This window comes from Martes martes (assembly GCF_963455335.1).
Source record: "Martes martes genome assembly, chromosome: 2".
Lineage (NCBI taxonomy): Eukaryota > Metazoa > Chordata > Mammalia > Carnivora > Mustelidae > Martes > Martes martes.
Genome location: NC_137889.1, coordinates 62287663 through 62310234, shown reverse-complemented (window position 1 = coordinate 62310234; position 22572 = coordinate 62287663). Strand labels below are relative to the sequence as shown.

Here is a 22572-nt window from a genome sequence, read left to right as displayed (position 1 = left end):
CAAACTATGTAGAGACATACAAAGTTTAAAATACAATAAAAATCAGAGTATGTACTTCTTGATCGATGATGTTTTCAATCTGCAGAGGCTTCATCACATCAGTCACAAATTGTGGATGAGTGTAAGCATCTCTTATCTTCTCATGTAGCAACTGTCGAACACTTCCCTGTTTTTAGTGAGAAAAGTATTGAAATTTTATTTCAGTACAGAACTCCTCTAATTATCAATCTTGACAAAGCTAAGCTCCAGAGCAAAAAAAAATATCAATTTGCCACCCACAGATATATTTTTATGCTTATTCATCATCTATAGCATGTTCTGAAATTTTTATGTTAAAAACCCATCATGTCCAATAAGTAAAAAAAGCATCTTAAAATCTGAAAGTAGTAAATGATGACTATTTCAAGAAAGATTATCATTTGAGAATAGGAATAATTCTCAAGGTCAGCCTGGGTATCAAGTACCCTCTGGCAATCAGTAAGGTAACACAAAATGCCTAACATGATGGGGATGAATTTTAAGATGTCCTGTGCTTGTTGTTTTAGAAGAGGGCTGAGTCTGAGAACTTAAAAGCTAAGCTTATACAAAGTATCAAAAATAAAATTTTTATTGTAAGCTATCTCAAACAGGCCTGACAAAGTGGTACTGAGTACAAGTATCATAGTTCCAATTTCATGGATATACCACACTGTTTACCCATTCATCAGTTGATGGACATTGAGATGGTTTTCCACTTTCTATTATGAATAATGCATTTGTGTGCAAATTTTTGTGTTGAGAAAGGTCTTCATTTCTCCTGGGTATGTGTAACTAGGAGTGGAAATGCTGGTTCATATGTAACTCTATGTTAATCATATGAGGACCTGTCAAGTTTTTTTTAAAGTGGCTCTTATACCATAACATCTTGCATTCCCATCAGCAATGCATGAGGTTCCAGTTTATCCATACCCTTACCAATATTTGTTACTGTCTTTTTAAGTCATCCTAGTAGGTGTGTAGTATCTCACTGTAGTTTTATTTGCACTTTCCTAATAACTGATGGTGCTGAGCATCTTTACATGCTTATTTGGCCACTTGTACATTTTCTTTGAAAAAAATGACTATTCAAATCCTTGGCCCATTTTTTTTTTTAAATTATCATTGAGGGTGAGTCGTTTATTTTTTTTTTAAAGATTTTATTTATTTGACAGAGATCACAAGTAGGCAGAGAGGCAGGCAGAGAGAGAGGAGAAAGCAGGCTCTCCATGGAGCAGAGAGCCCGACGCGGGGCTCGATTCCAGGACCCCGGGATCATGACCTGAGCCGAAGGCAGAAGCCGTAACCCACTGAGCCACCCAGACGCCCCCCCCCTTGGCCCATTTTTAAACTGAGTTGTAACAGTTCTTTATATATTCTAGATATAAGTACCTTACTATTAAATACTTTGCAGAAGTATTCTCCTATCTTGTAGGTGGCCTTTTAGTTTTTTGCTCATGTTATATGCGGCATAAAACACATTAAATGTCAGGTTTTTTTTTTTTTTTTTTTTTTTTTTTTTTTTTTAAAGTAAGCCCTACACCCAACAAGAGGCTTGAACTCACAGCCTCAAGATAAAGACTAACATGTTCCACTGACTGAGCCAGCCAGGTGCCCCCACATTAGTAGGTTTTTATTTTGGAAAAAGATGTCAAACAGATTTTAGAAGCATTTCCTAACACTGGAATCAAGGACTGATGTCTTGATGCTACTCTTTAGCCACTTTTGGTAAAACTATACAGAAAATAATCTAAAGAATTTTGATACAGTGAAAGATTAAAACTCTAAGAGTGTGTGTGTGTGTGTGTGTGTGTCTGTATAAACTTTCCTTTAATAACCAAATAACAGAATCGTTACTCACAGTTGATTTGGGACTGATTTTCTGTGGCTTATAACTGACATTTAGAACCGGTACTTCTCCTGTAAAATAATGCAAATAAAGAAGACACTGAGAATTACCCATATCTTCAAAGTTTCCCATGTGTGACAGAGTAAAAACAGTCAACAATATACAACAGTACCTCCTTCATCAGGCTTAAGTCTTCCAGCAAGCATTCTGATAAATGTTGTTTTACCAGTACCTGCCAACACAACATACAACAAACAGACTTGAAAAATGGTTCACATTTATAGTAAATCACTATGTACACTCCTGGATTTTAATAAGAAATTAGTTTTAAAGATATATAATGACATTACCAAATTCTGAAGGTTATACAGAAAAATACTCAAAACTTTCACGATTCACTTTGAATATATCATTTGAAACTAACTGGGAGGAATATAATAGACTAATAAATCTTATTAATAACCATTTTAATAAATGGTAGATCTATGAAATACAAGTCTTGGGTTAGTTTTTAAAAGACTTATTTAGCTAAAATACCAATACAATTTATTGTTAAGTGGTATAGTACTGTTATGATGGAATCATTCTTTTAAGTCCATTTATATGAAATATTTCAGTCAAATGCAAGCCAGTTCAAATTTCATCCATCAGTTAACGACTGATACATTGCAAAATCCTCCCAGGGAATTTCTACAGATTTATAAGCTCTAAGTATACAATTAAAAACTTGTGGGTTTTTTTTTGTTTTTGTTTTCGTTTTTTTAACTCCTTCAAATCTTGGAAGCAATACCAGACTTTTTGTACTCAAATTCAACTCACAGCTCTATTTATGACAGCAATGTAATACTGAGAATTTAGGTAATAAAACTATTTACAAAGATGAGCCTGAATTTAAAATGAGAGCTCAAATGGAGAAATGCCAAGAAAAAACTAGATTGTTTTTGGGTTATCTATTTGTCCTATCAATTTATACAGAGAAAAACTAGCTTGGGAAGAAAAAAAATCTTATTTTCACAAGTTATGAAACAAAATACATAAAATATAAACTTGATTGAATGACAATATTAAATCGTGCATCACCACAAAATGTGAACTACACTGAGAAATGTATGGGTTTAGCCTAGATCCCAACTGAGTCAGTTTTTCATGAAGTAGCTAAAACTAAGTTACTGGATAAACAGAAAAGACTTCTTTCCTTTTTTTTTTTTTTTCTTCTTTTAAAGATTTTATTTATTTATTTGAGAGACAGAGATCATAAGCAGGCAGACAGAGAGGGGGAAGCAGGCTCCCTGCAGAGCAGAGAGCCTGATGCAGGGCTCAATTCCAGGACCCTGAGATCACGACCCGAGCCAAAGGCAGAAGCTTAACCCACTGAGCCACTCAGGCGCCCCACAGAACAGACTTTCAAATAAAGGAAGTAAGAAAAACTTACCATTTTCCCCCAACATCACCATGATTTCAGAATCTGTAAACTCTCCAGCTACAATTGCTAGCTCAAACTCTCCCATCTTTTTCTTCATTCCAGGATATTTATACATACACATCTTTTTAACTTCTTCTTCATTTGCTGTCTCAGCCACTTTAAAAACAAGTGATGCATCTCTGAATCTCAAGTTTTCTGTCGGAACGTAGCCATCCAAAAAAATGTTTATGCCTGTTGGAGTCATTGACAACAGATTAGTAAAGATCAATTAAAGACTAGTTTTTCTCCACAGCAAGAAATTATCATATAAAAGCAAAACCCTAGGTTCTCTTGAGAGCAATCTAAGCACAGATTTCAAATTTTTGTGGATTTGTGGTAATAGGCAGTGATAACATGGTGTTTTATGTATCTAATGCAAGTTGAAATAACCTACGCATATATATTTGTCTATATACACAAAGCATATCTCTTCATTATGTGACTTATGTAAGGTTTCTTTTCCATTAAGTTTTATGCAAAAGAATATGGTGGCATTTCTGCTGTATTTTTAAATCAAAACTTCTAATTTCTCTGAAAAAAATGACAGTTAAAAATGGAATATTTTCAGACATAAAATGAGATAATTTGGGGAATAATTTTTTAAAATAAAGTTATGAGTATCCATTTTCACATGAGATCTAGATACCACAAACTGAAGTTATAATATATACTGCATTTTTTCAGATTAATTTTGCAGGTTTGTAATATATTTAGAGTAACGAACAGACTTCATTTAACAATTTTTTTTGGCTTCACTGTACAAAAATAAACACTTTTTTTTCTAAAGATTTTATTTATTTATTCGACAAAGAGATTACAAGTAGGCAGAGAGGCAGGCAGAGAGAGAGGGAGGGAGCAGGCTCCCTGCTGAGCAGAGCGCCTGATGTGGGGCTTGATCCCAGGACCCTGAGATCATGACCTGAGCCAAAGGCAGAAGCTCAACCCACTGAGCCACCCAGGCGCCCCAACACTATTATTTAAACATCTTTTAGTAACAGAAAGAAAACATATTGTACATGAAGATCCCTCCAAACTGTTAAGATCTACAATGGCAGACACAGAAATTAAAAAGTGGGTTATTTGGGAAAATGAAAAGATCTGTTTTCACTGTTTCCTATATTTAAGATAATAAGAGAAAGATAGTAGCTCAAGCCTGGGAGATTTTGAAAGAAAGTCTAAGGTGGTTACTCATATCCTCTAGAATTGAGAGCCATATCACGGGGGTCTACAGCCTCAGCCTAGAACACAGGTATTCCAGTATTTGCTGAAAGAACGAATGAAAGATCTTGCCAAAAGTCAGCATGTTTTTTTTTTTTTGGTCTTAAAACTACTTAAAAATTATAAATGTGAGGACAAAAAAATTAAAACCAAAAATTAAATAGGAATATAAATTTGAAGGAAACCTTAGTGGCCACTTAATTCAGATACCTAATTTATCAGATAAGGAAACAGAGGCTCAGAAAAGTGTGACTGTGCAAAAAACCATTAACAAACCAGCTTTTCCATTTCCACTGCAATGTCTGTCTTGTCAATTTAAGACAGTTCAAGCTATAACTGCCTTTACAGTTATACAGTTCAGAGAAAGCTTTTACACACATATATACGGCATCAATTTCATTATTCACAGAAAGCAGAGAGGAAGTTCTAATTTACTTGAATTGTTTTAACAGATGGGGAACTTCAAAAACTTCACCAGGAACCATTTCTTAAAATGGTATAGCTTTTAGACATGGCATTTATAACTAGAATTGTGAAGAGTGAATGCCAGCTGCCTATGTCATTATCAATACAATTCTGGACCTACTCCATGGTACAGAGTAGGTACTCAATAAGTACTTGCTAAATTGAGGAGAATAAAAAATTAGTAACTGTTTTTAATATCATCTCTTAAGACAGACTACTGGAAAGAAAACTAGGCAATCTCACAACTTTTCCCTTAACATATGCATATATTTATATCAAATGTACAACTAGATAAGTGACAGCAATTCCTTCATCTTATTTTAACCTAAAAACTTTATGTACTTTTTATAAACTAAAAATCTACCACTACCTTTTTATGCAAAGTGTATGATGCAATATAAATTCCTTTTTACCGAAGTTTCTTAGGTATCTCAAAAGTTATCTCTTTGAAGAGATCACTTTCAAAAAAAAGGAGCCTGCTCAACCTGAAGACTACATGAGTAATTTTTCTTGTAAAATACGGTATTTTTTCAAAGTATGAAGTAGGTAGTCCTTTTGGGTGTTCCTAATTGTTCTAGACTGACAGCTGAAGGCACACCTAAGAGAGATGAAATATAAAGTAAAAGAGGAGGAAGAAATCAGTGGAAGGAAATGGCAAAGAAATTAAAAGGAAAAAGGCATACCAGGTAGAGAATGCACTGACATTTGTTTCAGGAGATACGGAGTAGTAGGTTAGCTTTTACTTTTGCCTAACTTGCTTAGGTAGAGAAAAGATATGGAAAAGAGAGGCCAGAGAGTCCCTCTTTCCTGAAAGTAGAAGGAATAAATAAAACTATACTTACAAGCTATTTTACTATCTTATTTTAATAATACTTACTAAACTACCTTATTAGGCCTTTAGACAGTCTTAGATCTACAAACTTAAGATACAGATTACAGATAAATTTGAAACATGAAAACAAGATGAGCACTAAATAAATTTTAAGAGTTTCACTACTGGTATCGGGCTTTCAAAGATAAAGATGACAAATACTACAGTGATGCTGTAGAAGCCAAAATATAATAACTTTTAAGACTGCAAAGAGTGAAACTGAGAAAACATTTCTACCCCCTGATGGAAAATTCTCCAAAATGAAATGTTGTGAATAACTACTGATGGCTACAACCTCATATACATACATTCTGTTGAGTGATTAAATTCCATTAAGATTGGAGTTTTAGATAAATATTAGAGCAACATATAACTACTTAATATCAACAATAATACATTTTCTAAGCATTAGAGTTAAAGAATACAGCATTGTGGAAATAATTTTTCAAGTTACCTTCTCTTACACTAAAAGGCATAGTGACAACACCATAAGCACTTGGTACGCCATATAAACAGCAGATGAAGTCAGAGAGATAGTCTAATACACTTAGATCATGCTCCACCACAATGATATATCTGCAAATCAATATAGATTTTTATTTTTAAATGTAACATAACATATAATGAAATTAGAATTATATTTAATTACATTCAAACTCTTAGAACAGTGTAACGTCAGGAAAACAGGTACGTTAAAAAAAAATTAAATGCAGAGACCATATTAAGCAAAGCCTTAAAACATTTTCTTTAAAATAAGACTCATTATCAGTCTTCTGTTTCAAATTGTTTTCCTAAACTAAAAGGAAGGGTAAAAAATTAATAGGAAACAATTTATGGATACATGAAATAAATGTGTTTTGCCAATAAAGAACACATTTGTAAATAAACTTTACCAAGCTGAAACAATTACAATAGACTTAAATCCGAAGTAGCCTAAACTCTTGACTATGTTATTCATCTTACAGATTAAGCCCTTCTAGTTGTCCTGTCCCATATGCTAGCTGCATTAGGAGATGAAGAGAATAGGATGACAGGAAGCTTAACTGGAGAATTTTCAAATTAGCTGGGGAAAACAAGGGACAGACACAAAACATTACCAAAAAATGTATACATCCAAGTATGTTCTCTAGATATAAAGTCTAGTGAAAGTCAGAAAGGAAAAAGGTGTATACTGCAGTACTATGTAAGTGGGATGGGATAGGATGTGACTTTTTTTTTAAGGATGTGACTTTTGAAGTGGTAGGGAACAGTACTTCTACTGTACAAACTATCAGGCAAATAAAAGTCATGACACTTTTATGCAGCATTTTATTCCTATTCGAGTTAGTTCAAAATGTTAAAAAAGCAATGTCCTATAGACATCTCAAATTCCAACTTGTTTCCTACACAAGTAAAAATTTTCCACATTTGTATTGAGTCATTACTCCTGTTTTAAAAAAAGCACTAATTTTATTCCCAATGATAAACTGTTTAAATTCTCAAGTCTGTCAACTCTTTCTGAACAATGTCTTTTGCATTATATATTCATGTTGTTCCTTTCTTTTTCTGCCTAAACCCTAGCTCAGGCTCTCAAATTTCTTTCAATAATGCTATAGACTTTTAACAAACCTCATTTTTTTCAGGTTCCCAGATATGGCTCTCAGTTGCAAATAAAACAAATTAACATCCTAAGACCTTCTTTCAAGACTTTCCAAAACTTCAGGTACTACTTCTCTTCAGTATAAGGCACACTAAAAAATGGATCTTTGTTTCCTGAATAACCTACTTTTCCATTTCTATGTGTCTAAGGACTGTTCCTCCTCGTAAATGGTCTTCTGTTTAAATCTTCACCTGCTGAAATCTTACTCAACCCTATAAGGTCCATCACAATTTTACCTACTGTATAACCTCCTAATATGCAAATGAGCTTTCCCCAACTCTTGACCTTTCTCACTCTGAACTGGTATTTGGATTTTACTATTTTTGAGTATTTCTACAACTTGTTCCTAAATTTTACGAAGTGAGACTACATAGTACATTTTAGTACCTCTATGATTTTTAGTCTTGTGATATGTACCAAAGTGATGTTTAATAAAGTTACTGAATGACAAAATGAAGAATTTGGATTTATGCTAAATTGGCAATGGGGGAAAATGTTCAGGTTTTTTTCTTTAGATTTTATTTATTTATTTGTCTGAGAGAGAGAGCGAGAGAGAGAGAGAGTGTGCGCGGGAGTGCACAAGCAGGCAGAGGAGAGAAAAGCAGGCTCCCTGCTGGGCAAGGAGCCCGATGCGAGACTCAATCCCAGGACCCTGGGATCATGACCTGAGTTGAAGGCAGCGGCTTAACCAACTGAGCCACCCAGGCATCCCAAATGTTCAGTTCTTAAATAGAATTGTCCAGTAGAACTTCCTATGGTTATTGTTATGCCCCAATAACGGGTCCATGATTAAAGGAGCAAGACTGATACAAAGCGAAGGTCAAGCAAAGCTTTATTTCGTGTCAAGCATCAAGAATCAAACTGACCAGCCAGGGCCACGCCTCTTACAGAGAGGGCGACCCCGCTCTCCTTTATGAACTAGCTTTTAAGGGCAAAGGCCATGCAGTTGGGCCTGGCCACGCACAGGTGGCCAATGAAATTGTAACACACAGAGAAAGCTGCACAGTGATGCTAGGGGACCAAGTGAATTACAATTTACCCTATAGTAGACGTTTGACCCAGCCTATCACCTTGGTTAGGATTGGCACCCAAAAGGCTCCCAAAGGGTGGGGCCCATACTCCCTGGTAGCTAGGGAGACAGTATGCAACCCCCCACTGATCAGATGTCTCCACCTGGCCTGACCCACCCTTGTATCTGTGCTTTGTTACCTGAGGCCGGTTTCGGGACTTGTTTTTAAGTAAATCCCCCGGGGGAAGGGGAGCAGGGACAGTTTAAGGGTTAAACAACAATGGAATGAAAGCTTCTGGTTAAATAGGTCCTTACAGTTATGAAAATGTTCTACTGTAGTTTGACTGAGGGAATGAATTTTTAATTTCAATTAAAATTAAAATAGCAACATATGACTAGAAGATGAAGCACAGTTCTAGAATAAGAGAATAAGAAAAAACATCATTTTAGATTAATATGGCAAGAACCACAGACTTTTTAAAGGAAGCTATCATAGCAATCTAGGTATCAGGTGGTAAAAAGAATTTTAAAAATGGACAAATTTAATTATGAAAAGAAAATATTAAAAGGAAATGTTTTCAGGGTGCTGGGTGGCTCAGTTGGTTAAGCGTCAGCCTTCAGCTCATGTCATGATCCCAGGGTCCTGGGATTGAGCCTGGCATCTGACTCCCGGAGAGTCTACTTCCTTTCCCACTCCCCCTGCCTGTACTCTCTTTCTCTCTGTCAAGTAAATAAACAAATAAATAAATAAATAAAAATCTTAAAAAAAAAAAAAAAAAAAAAAAGGAAAGAAATAGTTTCTACCACATTGGTAAGAAGAAGCATCAATAAAAAGGGCAAATCACGCAAGTGAGCCAATACTCATCCTAGCTTGGTATCTTTGTTGACAATGTTCCATTATCTGGAATAACTGTCTACTTTTTACCATTAAAATTTCACGACTTGGTTTAAGGCGGCATAGTATCATGTAGAGGCTTTTAATTTGCTTTGAAAAGGAGAAAAAAACGAGGTCAAAGCTTCTGATATAACTACCTTTAAGTGGAACTTACACAGAGGTCCAAAATGTAAAAAAGTTTTAAGTGAGCCACTCTATTTTCTGAGGGTCTGGAAAGAAAACAAATATGCAGCATAGAGAAATCTAAGCTGTGAAATTCCTACAATTAATTTTGGGTCACCTGGTAAGAACATCTTACCAAAGATGTTCTCGGAGGTCAAATGCTAAAAAATCCTGTGTATTAGTGTCCTGTCTCCAATCCATGCTCTATTTCTTGTTTTAAGGATATAATCTCTGAAATCTTTTTACAGCATTAAGACTTTGTCTTGACAGGTCAAAGAATTTCAGGACGCATATACTTGTCACTTTTTTTCATGAATCTATCACGAAGAGATTATTTTAACCCTTTATCTATAAATAACATCCAAGACAGTTGTGAAAATGTTTAACTCAATCATTCTCTTCACTTAGTCAATCTAATTTGTTTTGACATGTTAGCCTATTACAACTATGGCTACTGCCCTCTCAAAATACAGCATTGAAAATGCCTAAACACTTACATATTTTTTTAAGATTTTATTTATTAATTTATTTGAGAGAGAGAACACATATTAGCAGGGATAGGGGCAGAGGGTGAGAATCCCAAGCAGACTCTGCTAAGCATGGAGCCTGATGCAGCACTCAGTCCCACAACCCTGAGATCATGACCTGAGCCGAAACCAAGAGTCAGATGCTTAACCGACTGAGCCACCTGGGTGCCCCCTGATCATTTACATATTAAGATATATGTCAACCTGGATGTAAATCACTTTTAGTTTTTATTATGGTTAGGATGTTATGTGATATTTAAAAGAAAATTATGTGTGAAAATAGGTATTATCCAAGATTTTCATAATAAAGGGATATAGAAGTATTTTATAAAAAGGGGCCACGGTTGAGAATCATTGATTTGACTGCCTGTATATTCTTTTATCAATTGTTAAGTCTTTGAATACTAGGACTTACATGTTATATTCTTATATTCCTCAAAGAGTCTATCATAATGTCCAGGCCCACATATGAAGTGAAAATTACAGCTACTATTTGGCACAACTAGCACTCTCTCTTTATCACTGATAAATTTTAAGTTTCATTTCTAAGTATGTAATGGGGATCATTTGTACCTTCAGCCATGACCTTGCTATGGCTTTATTTTTCAGACTCCTATTAAAATATATGTAAACAGTTTTCTCATTCCATTCTCTAAACTTCCCTTCTGAACTCCATCAGAGTTCAATCCCATTCTCAATCTGCTGCATTCTGGTAACTTGCACAGATCAATTTTTCAGATTTCTAATGATCTTTTCTGCTGTCCCTAACCTGTCTGAGCTGTCCAATGAGTTGTCTTTTTTTTTAAAGATCTTATTTATTTGAGAGAGAAACATACAGGGAGAGCAGGAACATAAGCAGGGGGAGGGCAGAGGGAGAAGCAGGCTTCCTGCCAAGCAGGGAGCCCAATGCGGGGCTCGATCCTATGACCCTGGAATCATGACCCGAGCCGAAGGCAGCTGCGTAATGACTGAGCCACCCAGGTACCCCTGTCCAGTGAGTTTTTAGTATCACAGTTGTACTTCCAATTTCTAAATCTGTTTGGGTTTTTTGAACATTTACCTATTGCCTTTTCGTGATGCCATATTCTTACGATTTTATATCCTTTTATATTTTAGATACTACTGTTTTATAGTTTCTTTGAGAATATCACCTGAGACATTCTCGAAGGTCTAATACTGTTGTCTCTTGTGTCTACTGATTAATTTTCAGATGGTTTCCTATTATTATTTGGATCATGAGTCTTTTCTTGTAGGAACCCTGGATGACTAGGATTGAGGGCACATTCCTACAATGTGGTTTTATACTTGTTTCTGCTAGGTACCCACAGGAGTAAAGATTCTAGGATGCTCTTTTCATGTTACTTTCTTACTATGAAGAGTTTAAACTCACCTGATTATATAAATTTTAATTCCATATCCATGTGAACTGCTGGTCAATGAATATATTTGAAGGGGAGACATCCCTCCACTCTCAATGAGCTTAGTGAGTGAGATATATGCTTCCCTGACATCTTCACATGCTTGTGTTTTGCTGATAAAGCAGTTTTTTTTTTTTTTTTAAAGATTTTATTTACTTATTTGACAGACAGAGATCAGAAGTAGGCAAAGAGGCAGGTAGAGATAGAGGAAGCAGGCTTCCTGCTGAGCAGAGAGCCCAATGCGGGGCTGGATCCCAGGACCCTGGGATCATGACCTGAGCCAAAGGCAGAGGCTTTAACCCACTGAGCCACCCAGGCAGGGGCAGTTCTTCCAAAGTCCTGGCATTTTATATGTGATAATCCAATATATGAGGCTTTGTTTCCTGCTCTTGAGTGGTTGCTAATTACATTAATTACAACAGTGGTTAATGTTATTACAGGTAGGCAACATCCCTCAGGAAACCTTTATCTTGGTCTCTTCTCTTTAATTCCATTCTCTCTTTGGTTTTGACCCCTAGGGATTTCTCCTGCATTCTTATATTGGCTGTGTGTTACATCAGTCACTGATAGAAAGAGGCATACAAAATACTACACAGAAAAAGATCCCTGGGTTTTGGCAACAGCTTTGCCATGTTGTAAATCTATAAACCTAGAACAGGTAACTACCATTTCTGACATTAAACTTCTTCATCTACAAAATGGAAATACCACCTAAGAGTCTAACACACAAGATTACTATGAGGCTCAAAGGAGAGAATGGATTTAAAAATTCTGCAAATTACAAAAATACCCCATAAACCAAGGGTGTTGTGATTATTTAACAGGTTAAGAACCCTTTGGAGTTCAGTAAGACCCTAAACAACCAGAGTTACTCTGGTGATCCTTATAATGTTCTAAATTTTGTGTGTTTGAGTGACTTATTCCATTTGAGGATCTGGTAAAAGCTAACGATCTGCCTCCTAGAAATACATTACATGGACACCAGAACTTTCATATCATTTCAGAGTATCCCTATGCTACCTGGAAATAGGCATAGTATAAATAAATCTAGCATTAAGACCCACTGTTCTAGACAGAAGGTAATTTCAAGTGGTAGCTCTAAATAACCGAAAGAGAAAATATACAAATGTATATGACATTGATGATCTCACTGATGATCTTCAGAAAACTGTATAACTCCCTAATTAAAATAATATAGACATATACCAAATCTATACTTACCTATCTGGATTTATTAGTGATCGTATAGTGATAGCAGCCTTTAAACGCTGCTTGACATCTAGGTAACTAGAAGGTTCATCAAACATGAAACTATGGAAAAGAAAAGCAAATATAATAATTTGCAAGACAAACATAATTCTCTTTTACATGCTATTTTAAATCCCTGTAATATGGTTTCTGATTTAACAACAACAATCCCCTCTTACACTAATGAGGAGTCTACTGCATAAGGGTAAGAACTTCTATACTCTGTTCAGAAGTAAAAAGATGAAAAAAAATTATGAAAGCAGGGCTGCATATCAAGCTGAGGAGAGACACTCAGCTTAGGCTAACTTACGAATTATCTCGTCATGAAAAATATTCTGATATAGTCTGAAGTAATTCATACAGGTTTCTCTTGAGCTAAAGTCAGATGCATTAAAAAAAAGTAAGAGTTTTTGAAAAGCAGAGCACCGCAGAGAATTATAGAATACTCTGGGGAAAAGACCGAGACTCTGCATTGGATGCCAGAGCAGAAATGTGGAAAAAGATGGGAGCAAAAAATATCTTGGAGAAGAGAGGCACTGGAAAGTAGGAAGGAAACTTCTTCCTTTTTTTCTCTCACATGGCATGCCACTCTTTTAGGGTAACCTAAAAGACCTCATATTCTACTTGAGATTATTAAAAAAAAAAAATCCTTTCATGTATAGAGTTTAAATAATAAGCAACTAGTTATATTAAGAAGTGCTACAATCCATAAGTTTTAAAGTACTTATCTTAAATAAATGAGTTATTGTCTCCTTGCGGGAATAACAGGAATGGGCAACGGATGCATAACTGCTACAATATCCTACCTCAAAAGGAGAACCTGAGATATTGTTCTGTTAATTTCTCTCAAAAGCACTGCTTTATTAGAAGTATCACAAATAAAAACTCTAAAATAAGGATTAAGATATACAAAAGGTATAAAGCAACCTACATATCAGCTTTCTGTATGCAAACGACAGCACAGGCGAATCTCTGCAACTCTCCTCCTGAAAGGTCTTCAACATTTCGTTCTTTTAGATGGGTTAAATCTACAAAGAACATAGAGGAGGCATTGTGTTCAATGTTGAAGTTTTATTTTACCTCTTCTGGGCAAAACGTATATTATACATCATTCTGGGTATGAATGATGTCTCAGTTGAAAACTGCATTAACACAGAATGTAAATATGACAATTACTAAAAAATTTTCCCATTAATTTCAGCAATCCATATAAAAGATATCTGTCTTTATGAGGTAAGTTCAGGGCCTATTAAAACATATACACAAAATAAACACTTACCAAGCTGCTGACATACAATTGCTTGTGTCTTTGTTTCATCCTTTCGGTCCAAAATAGACCCCACTGTCCCCTGTCACAATATACCAGAAATAGTAACTATTTTTCTTCAGTATTCAAATGAGTTACCAAGTAAAACAAGTTTAGTTTGATACATTTTTGATACCTCTACAAATATGCATAATACATAAATTCCTCTAAGAGTAACTGACCTTTGCAGCCTTGGGTATCTGGTCTACATACTGAGGTTTGATAATGGCTTTTAAGTCATCTTCTAGAATCTTGGTAAAGTAATTTTGCAATTCAGATCCACGGAAGTAAGTCAAAATTTCTTGCCAATCAGGGGGATCCTAGAAATATAATTATCTGAATTTAGTAATACACAATAATGCAAAAAGAATGACTTTACAGTTGACTTCTGAACAATATGTGTGAATTTTTTTGATAATTATGGTAAAGTACTGTAAATGTTTCTTCTCTTCCTTATGATTTACTCAATAACATCTTTTCTCTAGCAGACTTTACCATAAGGATACAATAATAATACATATGTGAAATAAGTGATTGATTGTTTTTGCTAAGGCTTCTGGTTGACAGCAGGCTATTAATAGTTAAGTTTTTGGAAGTCAAAAGTTAAATACAGACTTTCGAATCTATATGTGGGGGTCAACACACGTAACACCTGCATTGTTCAAGGATCAACTCTATATCCAAAGAGAATCCTCTGGCATCTGAAGTTTAGACGGCTAACAGTTAAAGGAAACTCAGATTTATCAGTTTACTAGCATTAACAGATCTTAATTAAAAAGGAGTTTCATCCATATATAGTTTCTCAGCACTAATTAATAATGTTGAAAATAAGAACATTTAAAAAAATTATATACTCTCCTTCAAAGTCTCATAAAACTGACCTACGTACTCCTTTTTGTAAGGCGGTATACATACGTCATACTTTCCAAGGTTTGGCTTTTGTTTTCCCGCTAAAATTTTTAAAGCAGTTGACTTTCCAATTCCATTAGTTCCAACTAATCCCAAAACTTCACCTGGACGAGGGATAGGCAACCTGTCGTAAGTATATAAGAAAATAATAAAACAACTTGGACTTAGGTAGAAAAAGATACATAATATTAGGATCATGTATTTTAATGCACATGCATTCCACACACATCCATTAATAAGCTAAGAAATATATGCCAGATATTATTGCCTATTAGAAAAAAAAAAACCAACCCAGCCAAGATTAACTTAAACTGTTAATTGTTAGAAATATATCCATGACCAATATTACTCCAAATCTTATTTTTCAGTTTTCATTCAAGTCCATTCTAAAGTAATTCTCCTTTACATATAAGGCTGAGTTTTAAGGTATAACCAAATGCTTTGGTACAAAATTACATAGCAGGTGCAACCTCACATTGTCTTTTTTTTTTTTTTTGCCTGCCATTTACTTACAAGGAGAAAAGTGCCACATCAACCAGAAATATTCCACTTCATTCTCCCTGTTGCAGTAGGCTCTTTAAAGCTGGCAGGTTGAGAAATACCTTTTTATTAGTAAATCTAGACTCCCAGATTAAAAATATCAGTGTTTAGCAGATTAAAAACCTCAAAGAACTCCTGTGATTTAACAATATATGTCCAAGTTCAGAGTAATATCCTCTGTATGCGAGATCAATGGATAAATAGAGAACAAGTTCCCTTAAAAGTTATTTGGAGGATAAGGGTATTATTAACAATAGTGATTCTCAACCTCACTTGTATATCTGAATCCCCTGGGAGCTTTTACAACTTACTGAAGTCTAGATTCTGTAACTGGAGATACGATGTAATTGTAATTCAACTGGGCTGAAACCGAGGTACTGATTTAAAAAAAAAAAATCCCAGGTAATTCTAATGTTAGCCAGAATGAACCACTGACATATACAGTTTGATTCTGTACGAGTCATAGTTTTGCATTTCTCTTTAGTGCACGGTTAATACCTTTTCCCATTTTTATATTTCACTGAAAATTCCAAACATATTTTATTTTTGATCGAAGTAAAGAGAAATGTTGACTTGAAGATATACCTGTGAAGTTTGAAGGCATTGGCACAATATCGATGTGTTGTTTCTTTTTCCAAGTTGCTTGGTAAATTGACAATTGATAAGGCGCCAAAGGGGCATTTCTGTTATTTAAAGTAAAGAATTTTGTGTTAATTTTTAGAAGTATACCATATGACTGGAGCGCCCTGGGTGGCTCAGTTGGTTAAGCATCTGACTCTTGATTTTAGCTCAGGTCATGATCTCAGGGTTGTGGGACAGAGCCCCATGTCAGGTTCTGCACTAAGTGGGGAGTCTGCTTGAGATTTTCTTCCTCTGGCCTCCCCACCGTGCAAGTGCTCTAAAATAAATGAATACATTTAAAAAAAAAATACATATATATGTGTGTGTGTGTGTGTGTGTGTGTGTGTGTATGACTAAAATGGATACATTAGGAATTTTTTTTTATAAGCAATCTTCCAAATGTGGGAATTATGGGGTGACTGCTGGTTCAGCTGGGAGAGCATGTGACTCTTGATCTTGGGGTCATGAGTCAAGCCCCACACTGGGTATAGGTATTAAAAAAATAATACACTTTAAAAAAAAAAACCCACCCAAATTTGGGAATTTCACAAAGATATGATATTGCTTCATTTTCTTTTCTTATTTAACAATAAAAGTTCAGTTCCTTGAAGGCAAGAATCACAATAACAAATTTTCTTCCTTAGTGACTAGCGTATTTTCAGAATTTAATATGTTTTTAATACTTACTGAAAAACCTTACAAAAATTGAGGGTTTTATTTTCTCTTTTTTAACATTATCTTGCTAAGAGGCAAGATAAAACATGGTTACTGAGTATATCATTCCATACACAGTTGATGACAGATAACTTATTACTACTTCCTTCTTCCTGTTTTTGTATGCTTTCCCCCCCTACTTTGTAGAGTCCCTTAAGGTCTTTATGGTTAAGGTTTAGTTAGGCTTACGGTTAGTCCTTTATGGATTGTACTTTTTTGGGGGTCTATTTACATACCATTAACAGTTAGAGTAATATTTGCACAGAGCAAGGATTAATGTCTTTTCATCACGGTTTTTAATCATCTCATGTGAAATTGATATTCTGTATTCCAATTGAGTAAATTCACATTAAAAAAATTAATTCATAAATTAACTCAAATAACAACTGATTAGCAATCAGATAAATGTCCAAGGAACAAGAATGGCAAGAACTGGAAGGTTATTTAAGAGCATCAATGTGACTAGAAAAATTTCCCAGAAATTTATAAAAGTACATCCAAAGAATATAACCCTAGATTAGAGATCTATTTAGCAGAACTGTTCAAAGACCTGAGGGGATCAATTAAAAAGTCTCTGCAGGTAAAGATTTCAGTGAATTCCCATGTTATAAGAACACAGAGAATTAAAAAACAAAAGCAAAACTCCTGTATTCTAACAATGTAATTACCACCCTCCAACCAAAACTATTAATTCTTTACACAAGATAGTTTTCTGCCAATGGAGTTACCTCCATTTACAGAAATTTTCTATTATTCTAGCAACATACATAAAATGTTTATAGGCTGCAAAGGAATCTAAGCTTCTTTAAATCTACAAGAAAAAAAAAATCCATACTGATTATCTGTGAGGTACATTTTGTAAGTATCTTAGTGTTCAGAGGGTATAAACCCCTACCCTCAGATTCATCACATCAGTATCTTTTCAGCCACTGAAGTATACCCCAAAATTTGGGATCTCATTTTTCTATAGCAGTGAAGAAGAAAAGAGAGAAAATAATATATTGTTCAAAATCAAATCTCCAGCACCCACAATACTGACAGGCATATAATTAGAAATTAGTAAATGTTTGCTGGCAGGAATGTTTTCTGATTACACTTTCAAAACAAGGGAAAAAACTTTTAAATACCAAGGAAATCTTTCTGGATACTTAACTAAGGAATCAGAAACCAATGTGAAACATACATAAGACTTACTATAAGACTTATTAACAGGGTGGTACCCATACTCTGGTAAAGTTCCTTTCTAAAAATATTATCTACAAATAAAAATACCTAAATTAAGAATTTAACATACTGGTTGTTAAATATTGTTTATGAGCTAAATTTGGAAATCTACCATTTTAAAGTTATAAACTCTAACCAAACTATTCAATGCAACAAAAACTAACTGAGGTTTTCTGAAAAATAACACTACTGTGGTAACTCCCAACAGAAGAATGGATAATATAGCAGAAGCACTTAAGGATTAGGTTAAATTAAAACAATTTTGGCTGTATGCATTTCTGTTTAAAAGGTGTGATTTAAAATTAAATACAGACCTGAAAGAACTATATATAACATGACTCACGCTTTTTGTATTTACATTTCCAAGAAGTACTTGTAAAGACATGGGAAAGAATGTCCTTCTCATAAAAGGGTGAGGGAAAAAAAGGGGTGAAAAAGAGAAATTAATTTTGGTAGGAAATGGCTTTCCAAAGTTGAGTAAGGCAAGGATAACTTTTACACAGGGTGGTTTAATTAATTCAAAAGCAACAATATTAAATATTAGATTATTGATAATTTTCTTAAATTTACATTTTTAATTCACTGCTTTATATTTTGCCTCTTTAAAAATAGTTATAATGTGTTCAGAATTTTCTGACTACTCAGGTTCCAAATTTGATCCCATAAATAAAATATCACTTACCTTAATACAAATACCACAACCAATACAAAGGGTTTCAGAAATCCATGCTATTTTGCTCTGGGGTGTAACCTCTATGCATAATTTTCCTGGCAAAAGAAAAACAGAGTTAGGTTATTTTCCCTGCCATTCTAATTTTCTTTACATTGTTATTTAGGTAATTCTGGTTTCAAAGCTCCATAGAGAAGCAGATTTTCAAAAAGAGAGGCCACAAAAAGAAATACAATTGAGATAACATCCTAAAAACTAGTGCTGGGCGCCTGGGTGGCTCAGTTGTCGGGCGTCTGCCTTTGGCTTAGGTCATGATCCCAGGGTGTTGGGATCAAGCCCCATGTCAGGCTCCTTACTTAGTGGGGAGCCTGATTCTCCTTCTCCCACTCCCCCTGCTTGTGTTCCCTCTCTCACTGTGTCTTTCTCTCTCAAATAAATAAATAAAATCTAAAAACAAAAAACAGTGCTTTGCAGGGATTAATTATAAAATAATTAGTACTGGGGAAGAAAATTTAGAACTATGGCAGATCCTGAAAGCTTTATTTATTTTTTTTAAAGTTTATTTAAGTAATCTCTACTCTCATGAAGGGGCTCAAACCTATGACCCCAAGATCAAGAACTGCATGCTCTTCTGACTGAGCCAGACAGGTGCTCCCCCCAACAGTTTTATTTTTAAGCTGTCTGACCTGAATATCTAATTCACAAAATATGCCTTGGAAATGGTATTGCAGAAAAAGGCATGTAATACATTAGCTAAATCAGTGAAATTCCAAAAAGGTATGTAGTCATCCAACATACACACGAAATTAAACTTGACATTAAGGATATTAATAAAAGAATTTCTAAACAGCATGGTAGAATATAATGGATGACATCTAAATAAAATTTCTTTTAAGATTCAAAAAGCTTATACCTCACTAATACAGTAAAAGTAACAATTACCTTAACATAACCCTTAAAGACTACCAATACTTCTGGACTATTTTTAAATTTATTTAATCTTGAAAATACAGCAAAACCTCATGAATTAGCCATTCTTATTAAGCAGTTCATTCTTGCTTTTTAAAATGGGAATACTATCAAAAACAAATATTTTGGTATTTCTTTCTCCATGACTTAGAGTAATTACAGAACTTTTTTAGAACAGCAAGAATCTCAGTAACTGATTTTACAGCGAAAATTAACTTTAAAAAATACTAATAATAATACATTATTCTACGATTAACAAAATAGGATCATTTAGTCACAAAGCAGTAAGGGAAATTAAGAGCAAAATCTGGTCTTATCTCGGGGCACCTGGGTGGCTCAGTGGGTTAAAGCCTCTGCCTTCGGCTCAGGTCATGATCCCAAGGTCCTGGGATGGAGCCCCACATCGGGCTCTCTGTTCCTCGGAGAGCCTGCTTCTTTCTCTCTCTCTCTGCCTGCCTCTCTGCCTACTTGTTATCTCTGTCTGTCAAATTAATAAAATCTTAAAAGAAAAACCTGGTCTTATCTCTATACTTTAAAGAAAGTAACAGGAAAAAAGTACATGCCTAGAGAACTATGAGGCCAATTTATTTCTTTTAAAACCTTCTTTTATCTTTAAATGATCCACAGAACAGCTTACCCATTCGAACCACAGGGCAACTCTTTTTGCACTCCTGCCGACATTTCTTAGGTTTACATTTGTCATGGTTGACAATAGCAATTCTTGTTAATTTATCGGCCATAACTTTAAGAAAGTAAGAATATCCAGCTCTTCTGTTAAAGAAAAATTAACAAAATTATGGCACAGTCAATGCAATTAGTTAAGAGAATTGAGTCACAGGCATAAAAGTTAGAGAGGAGAACATAATTTATCACTATATTCAGATATGACTATCTGGAACTACTAAAAAAACTAGTAAAAACAATAAAGTAATTCTGTAGGGCTGAGAAAACAGTATCTTACATATATACTACTAATCAGAAGACTTATATAAAAAAAGAAAAAACATCATTTTCAATGGTCACAAAAAAGAAAAGATCTAGGAATCAAGTTAACAAAAACATATACATGTGAGGAAACTTTCAAACCATAACTGAGAAACATAAAAGACCTGAATAAATAGAATGACATACTGTCTCAGTTTTAATAATATAGAATAGTCAATACCAGAGATTTCAACCTTCCCTAAATTTATATTCAATCCAATTTCAAAGAAAAACAGAACAAAATAGACAAATCAAACCGAAAGCTCGTATGCAAAAAAAATGGCTAGGAAGAGGAAAAAGAACAAAGGGGATGGGGAAACTATACTTGCTAGATGGACAAAAATGATATAATGTCTCCGTAATTAATACTGATACCAGTGTCTGATACAGTCCAGTAAAACAGAATAGGAGTTGATGTGAAAAAGTAATACATAATAAAGATGTTTATTCCCTCCCTCAAATTAAGTATTACTTCATGTCTTATTTGATTATTAATGATGCTACTAATGGGAGTTATTATTAAGGCTGTGACCATGATGTTCATCAAGGGGAAAAAATAAAACTGCATTTCTCTGGGAATTTGTAATATGGCCGTGGTGAATTTTATGCTAACAACATTAAAAGGAAAAGAGGACCAAGGAACGATAAGTATAGACTGCACTCACTTTTAAAGCTTTTATAAATCTTGGTAACTCACAGTGCCATCAATGATGCAACTAAGGTTAAAGTGAATTTAAAAATCTTCAACAATACTGGGCTTTGTGACAGACATCAGATTTCTTAGCATAGTGATTCAAGTAACTCCAAAAACTATCTTGAAATTCCAGGTTATTCCAGTATGTAATGGTAGACCCGGAAGCCAAAAGACTACCCAGTGACAAAGACAGTCTGTTGGCTTTTTCTATCAAGGGCTGTGATAATTCTGATTTTTTTTTTTTTTTTTGACTGACTGCTTCCCTTTGTAGATGTCTTTCTCACATGCTGTAATACCATTAGGCTTGGAGAGGGATAAGACAGCCTGTTCCTCAGTGCTGCTCCCAGACTATCTTATATCTCTCTTCTCACTAAAAAGTCAGCTTTTCCTTCTCAGATCATCAAACTACTTTAGTCATTCACTGACCATCAAATCTCTCCCTTCCATTTAAGGACGTCTACTCTGGGCTATTTTTCACTCTTTTACAGTTCCTGTCATAATTTTTGATTTCAGCATGTTCATAGATGATCTTTGTATTAATAGCTTGTCTTCTTAGTTCAGTAACCTCTCTCCTCCAGTGATCTTTCTTTCACCCTCCCTCAACCTTCTCATTCCTTTGGTGAAATCCTTGACCTTGTTATTACCAATAACTGCAATCCTTCTACAACCTCCATTTCAAATACCCCATTTTCCAACCACCACTCCTATCTTTTCAGTTTAACCCGTTGTACCCAACAGTCCAACAACCCTTTGAACTCCCCCATTCCCTAGACTTACTGTATCTTTTGATTCTATCACATTTTCACTGTCCCCCAGCTCTTGTATCTTCATGTCCCTCTGTACCCAGCTAAATACCCCTCTCAGTCATCTATATCCTTTACTACAATCCTGGTTACATACCACTCTTCACCTGCACACATAAAGCTAAAAATGGGTAGACAAAAAGCAAAGCCATGCTGACTAGTGTCATCTCATGTGAGCCCTTATGCCAACCAGCAATCACATTATATATATTTGGTGGGCAGTGAAGTCTACTTGCACACTAAAAGACACCTGCTAAGGGGAATATTCTAACAATTCTCTCCTGTCTTTCACATCGTTAAGTTATTTTTTCCAATGGCTTGTTCCTATTAACATTCAAACATTCTATTATCTGACTCTAT

The 22572-nt window shown here is 34.8% G+C and overlaps 1 protein-coding gene across 1 annotated transcript in view; it reads right to left on the bottom strand.

Annotated features, from left to right (window-relative positions):
• ABCE1 (ATP binding cassette subfamily E member 1) overlaps nucleotides 1–22572 on the bottom strand; it is a 32153-nt gene that overhangs the window by 5593 nt on the left and 3988 nt on the right. Inside the window, exons 2-14 of the mRNA XM_080797726.1 lie at nucleotides 20369–20502; nucleotides 18775–18860; nucleotides 16119–16216; nucleotides 15000–15117; nucleotides 14267–14404; nucleotides 14058–14127; nucleotides 13710–13806; nucleotides 12752–12841; nucleotides 6335–6456; nucleotides 3297–3518; nucleotides 2037–2096; nucleotides 1877–1935; nucleotides 56–166 (exon numbers count right to left, since the gene is read on the bottom strand). Coding sequence (XP_080653852.1) covers nucleotides 56–166; nucleotides 1877–1935; nucleotides 2037–2096; nucleotides 3297–3518; nucleotides 6335–6456; nucleotides 12752–12841; nucleotides 13710–13806; nucleotides 14058–14127; nucleotides 14267–14404; nucleotides 15000–15117; nucleotides 16119–16216; nucleotides 18775–18860; nucleotides 20369–20471 — 1374 coding nt within the window. The 5' untranslated portion in view covers nucleotides 20472–20502. The remainder of the gene's footprint in view (nucleotides 1–55; nucleotides 167–1876; nucleotides 1936–2036; nucleotides 2097–3296; nucleotides 3519–6334; nucleotides 6457–12751; nucleotides 12842–13709; nucleotides 13807–14057; nucleotides 14128–14266; nucleotides 14405–14999; nucleotides 15118–16118; nucleotides 16217–18774; nucleotides 18861–20368; nucleotides 20503–22572) is intronic.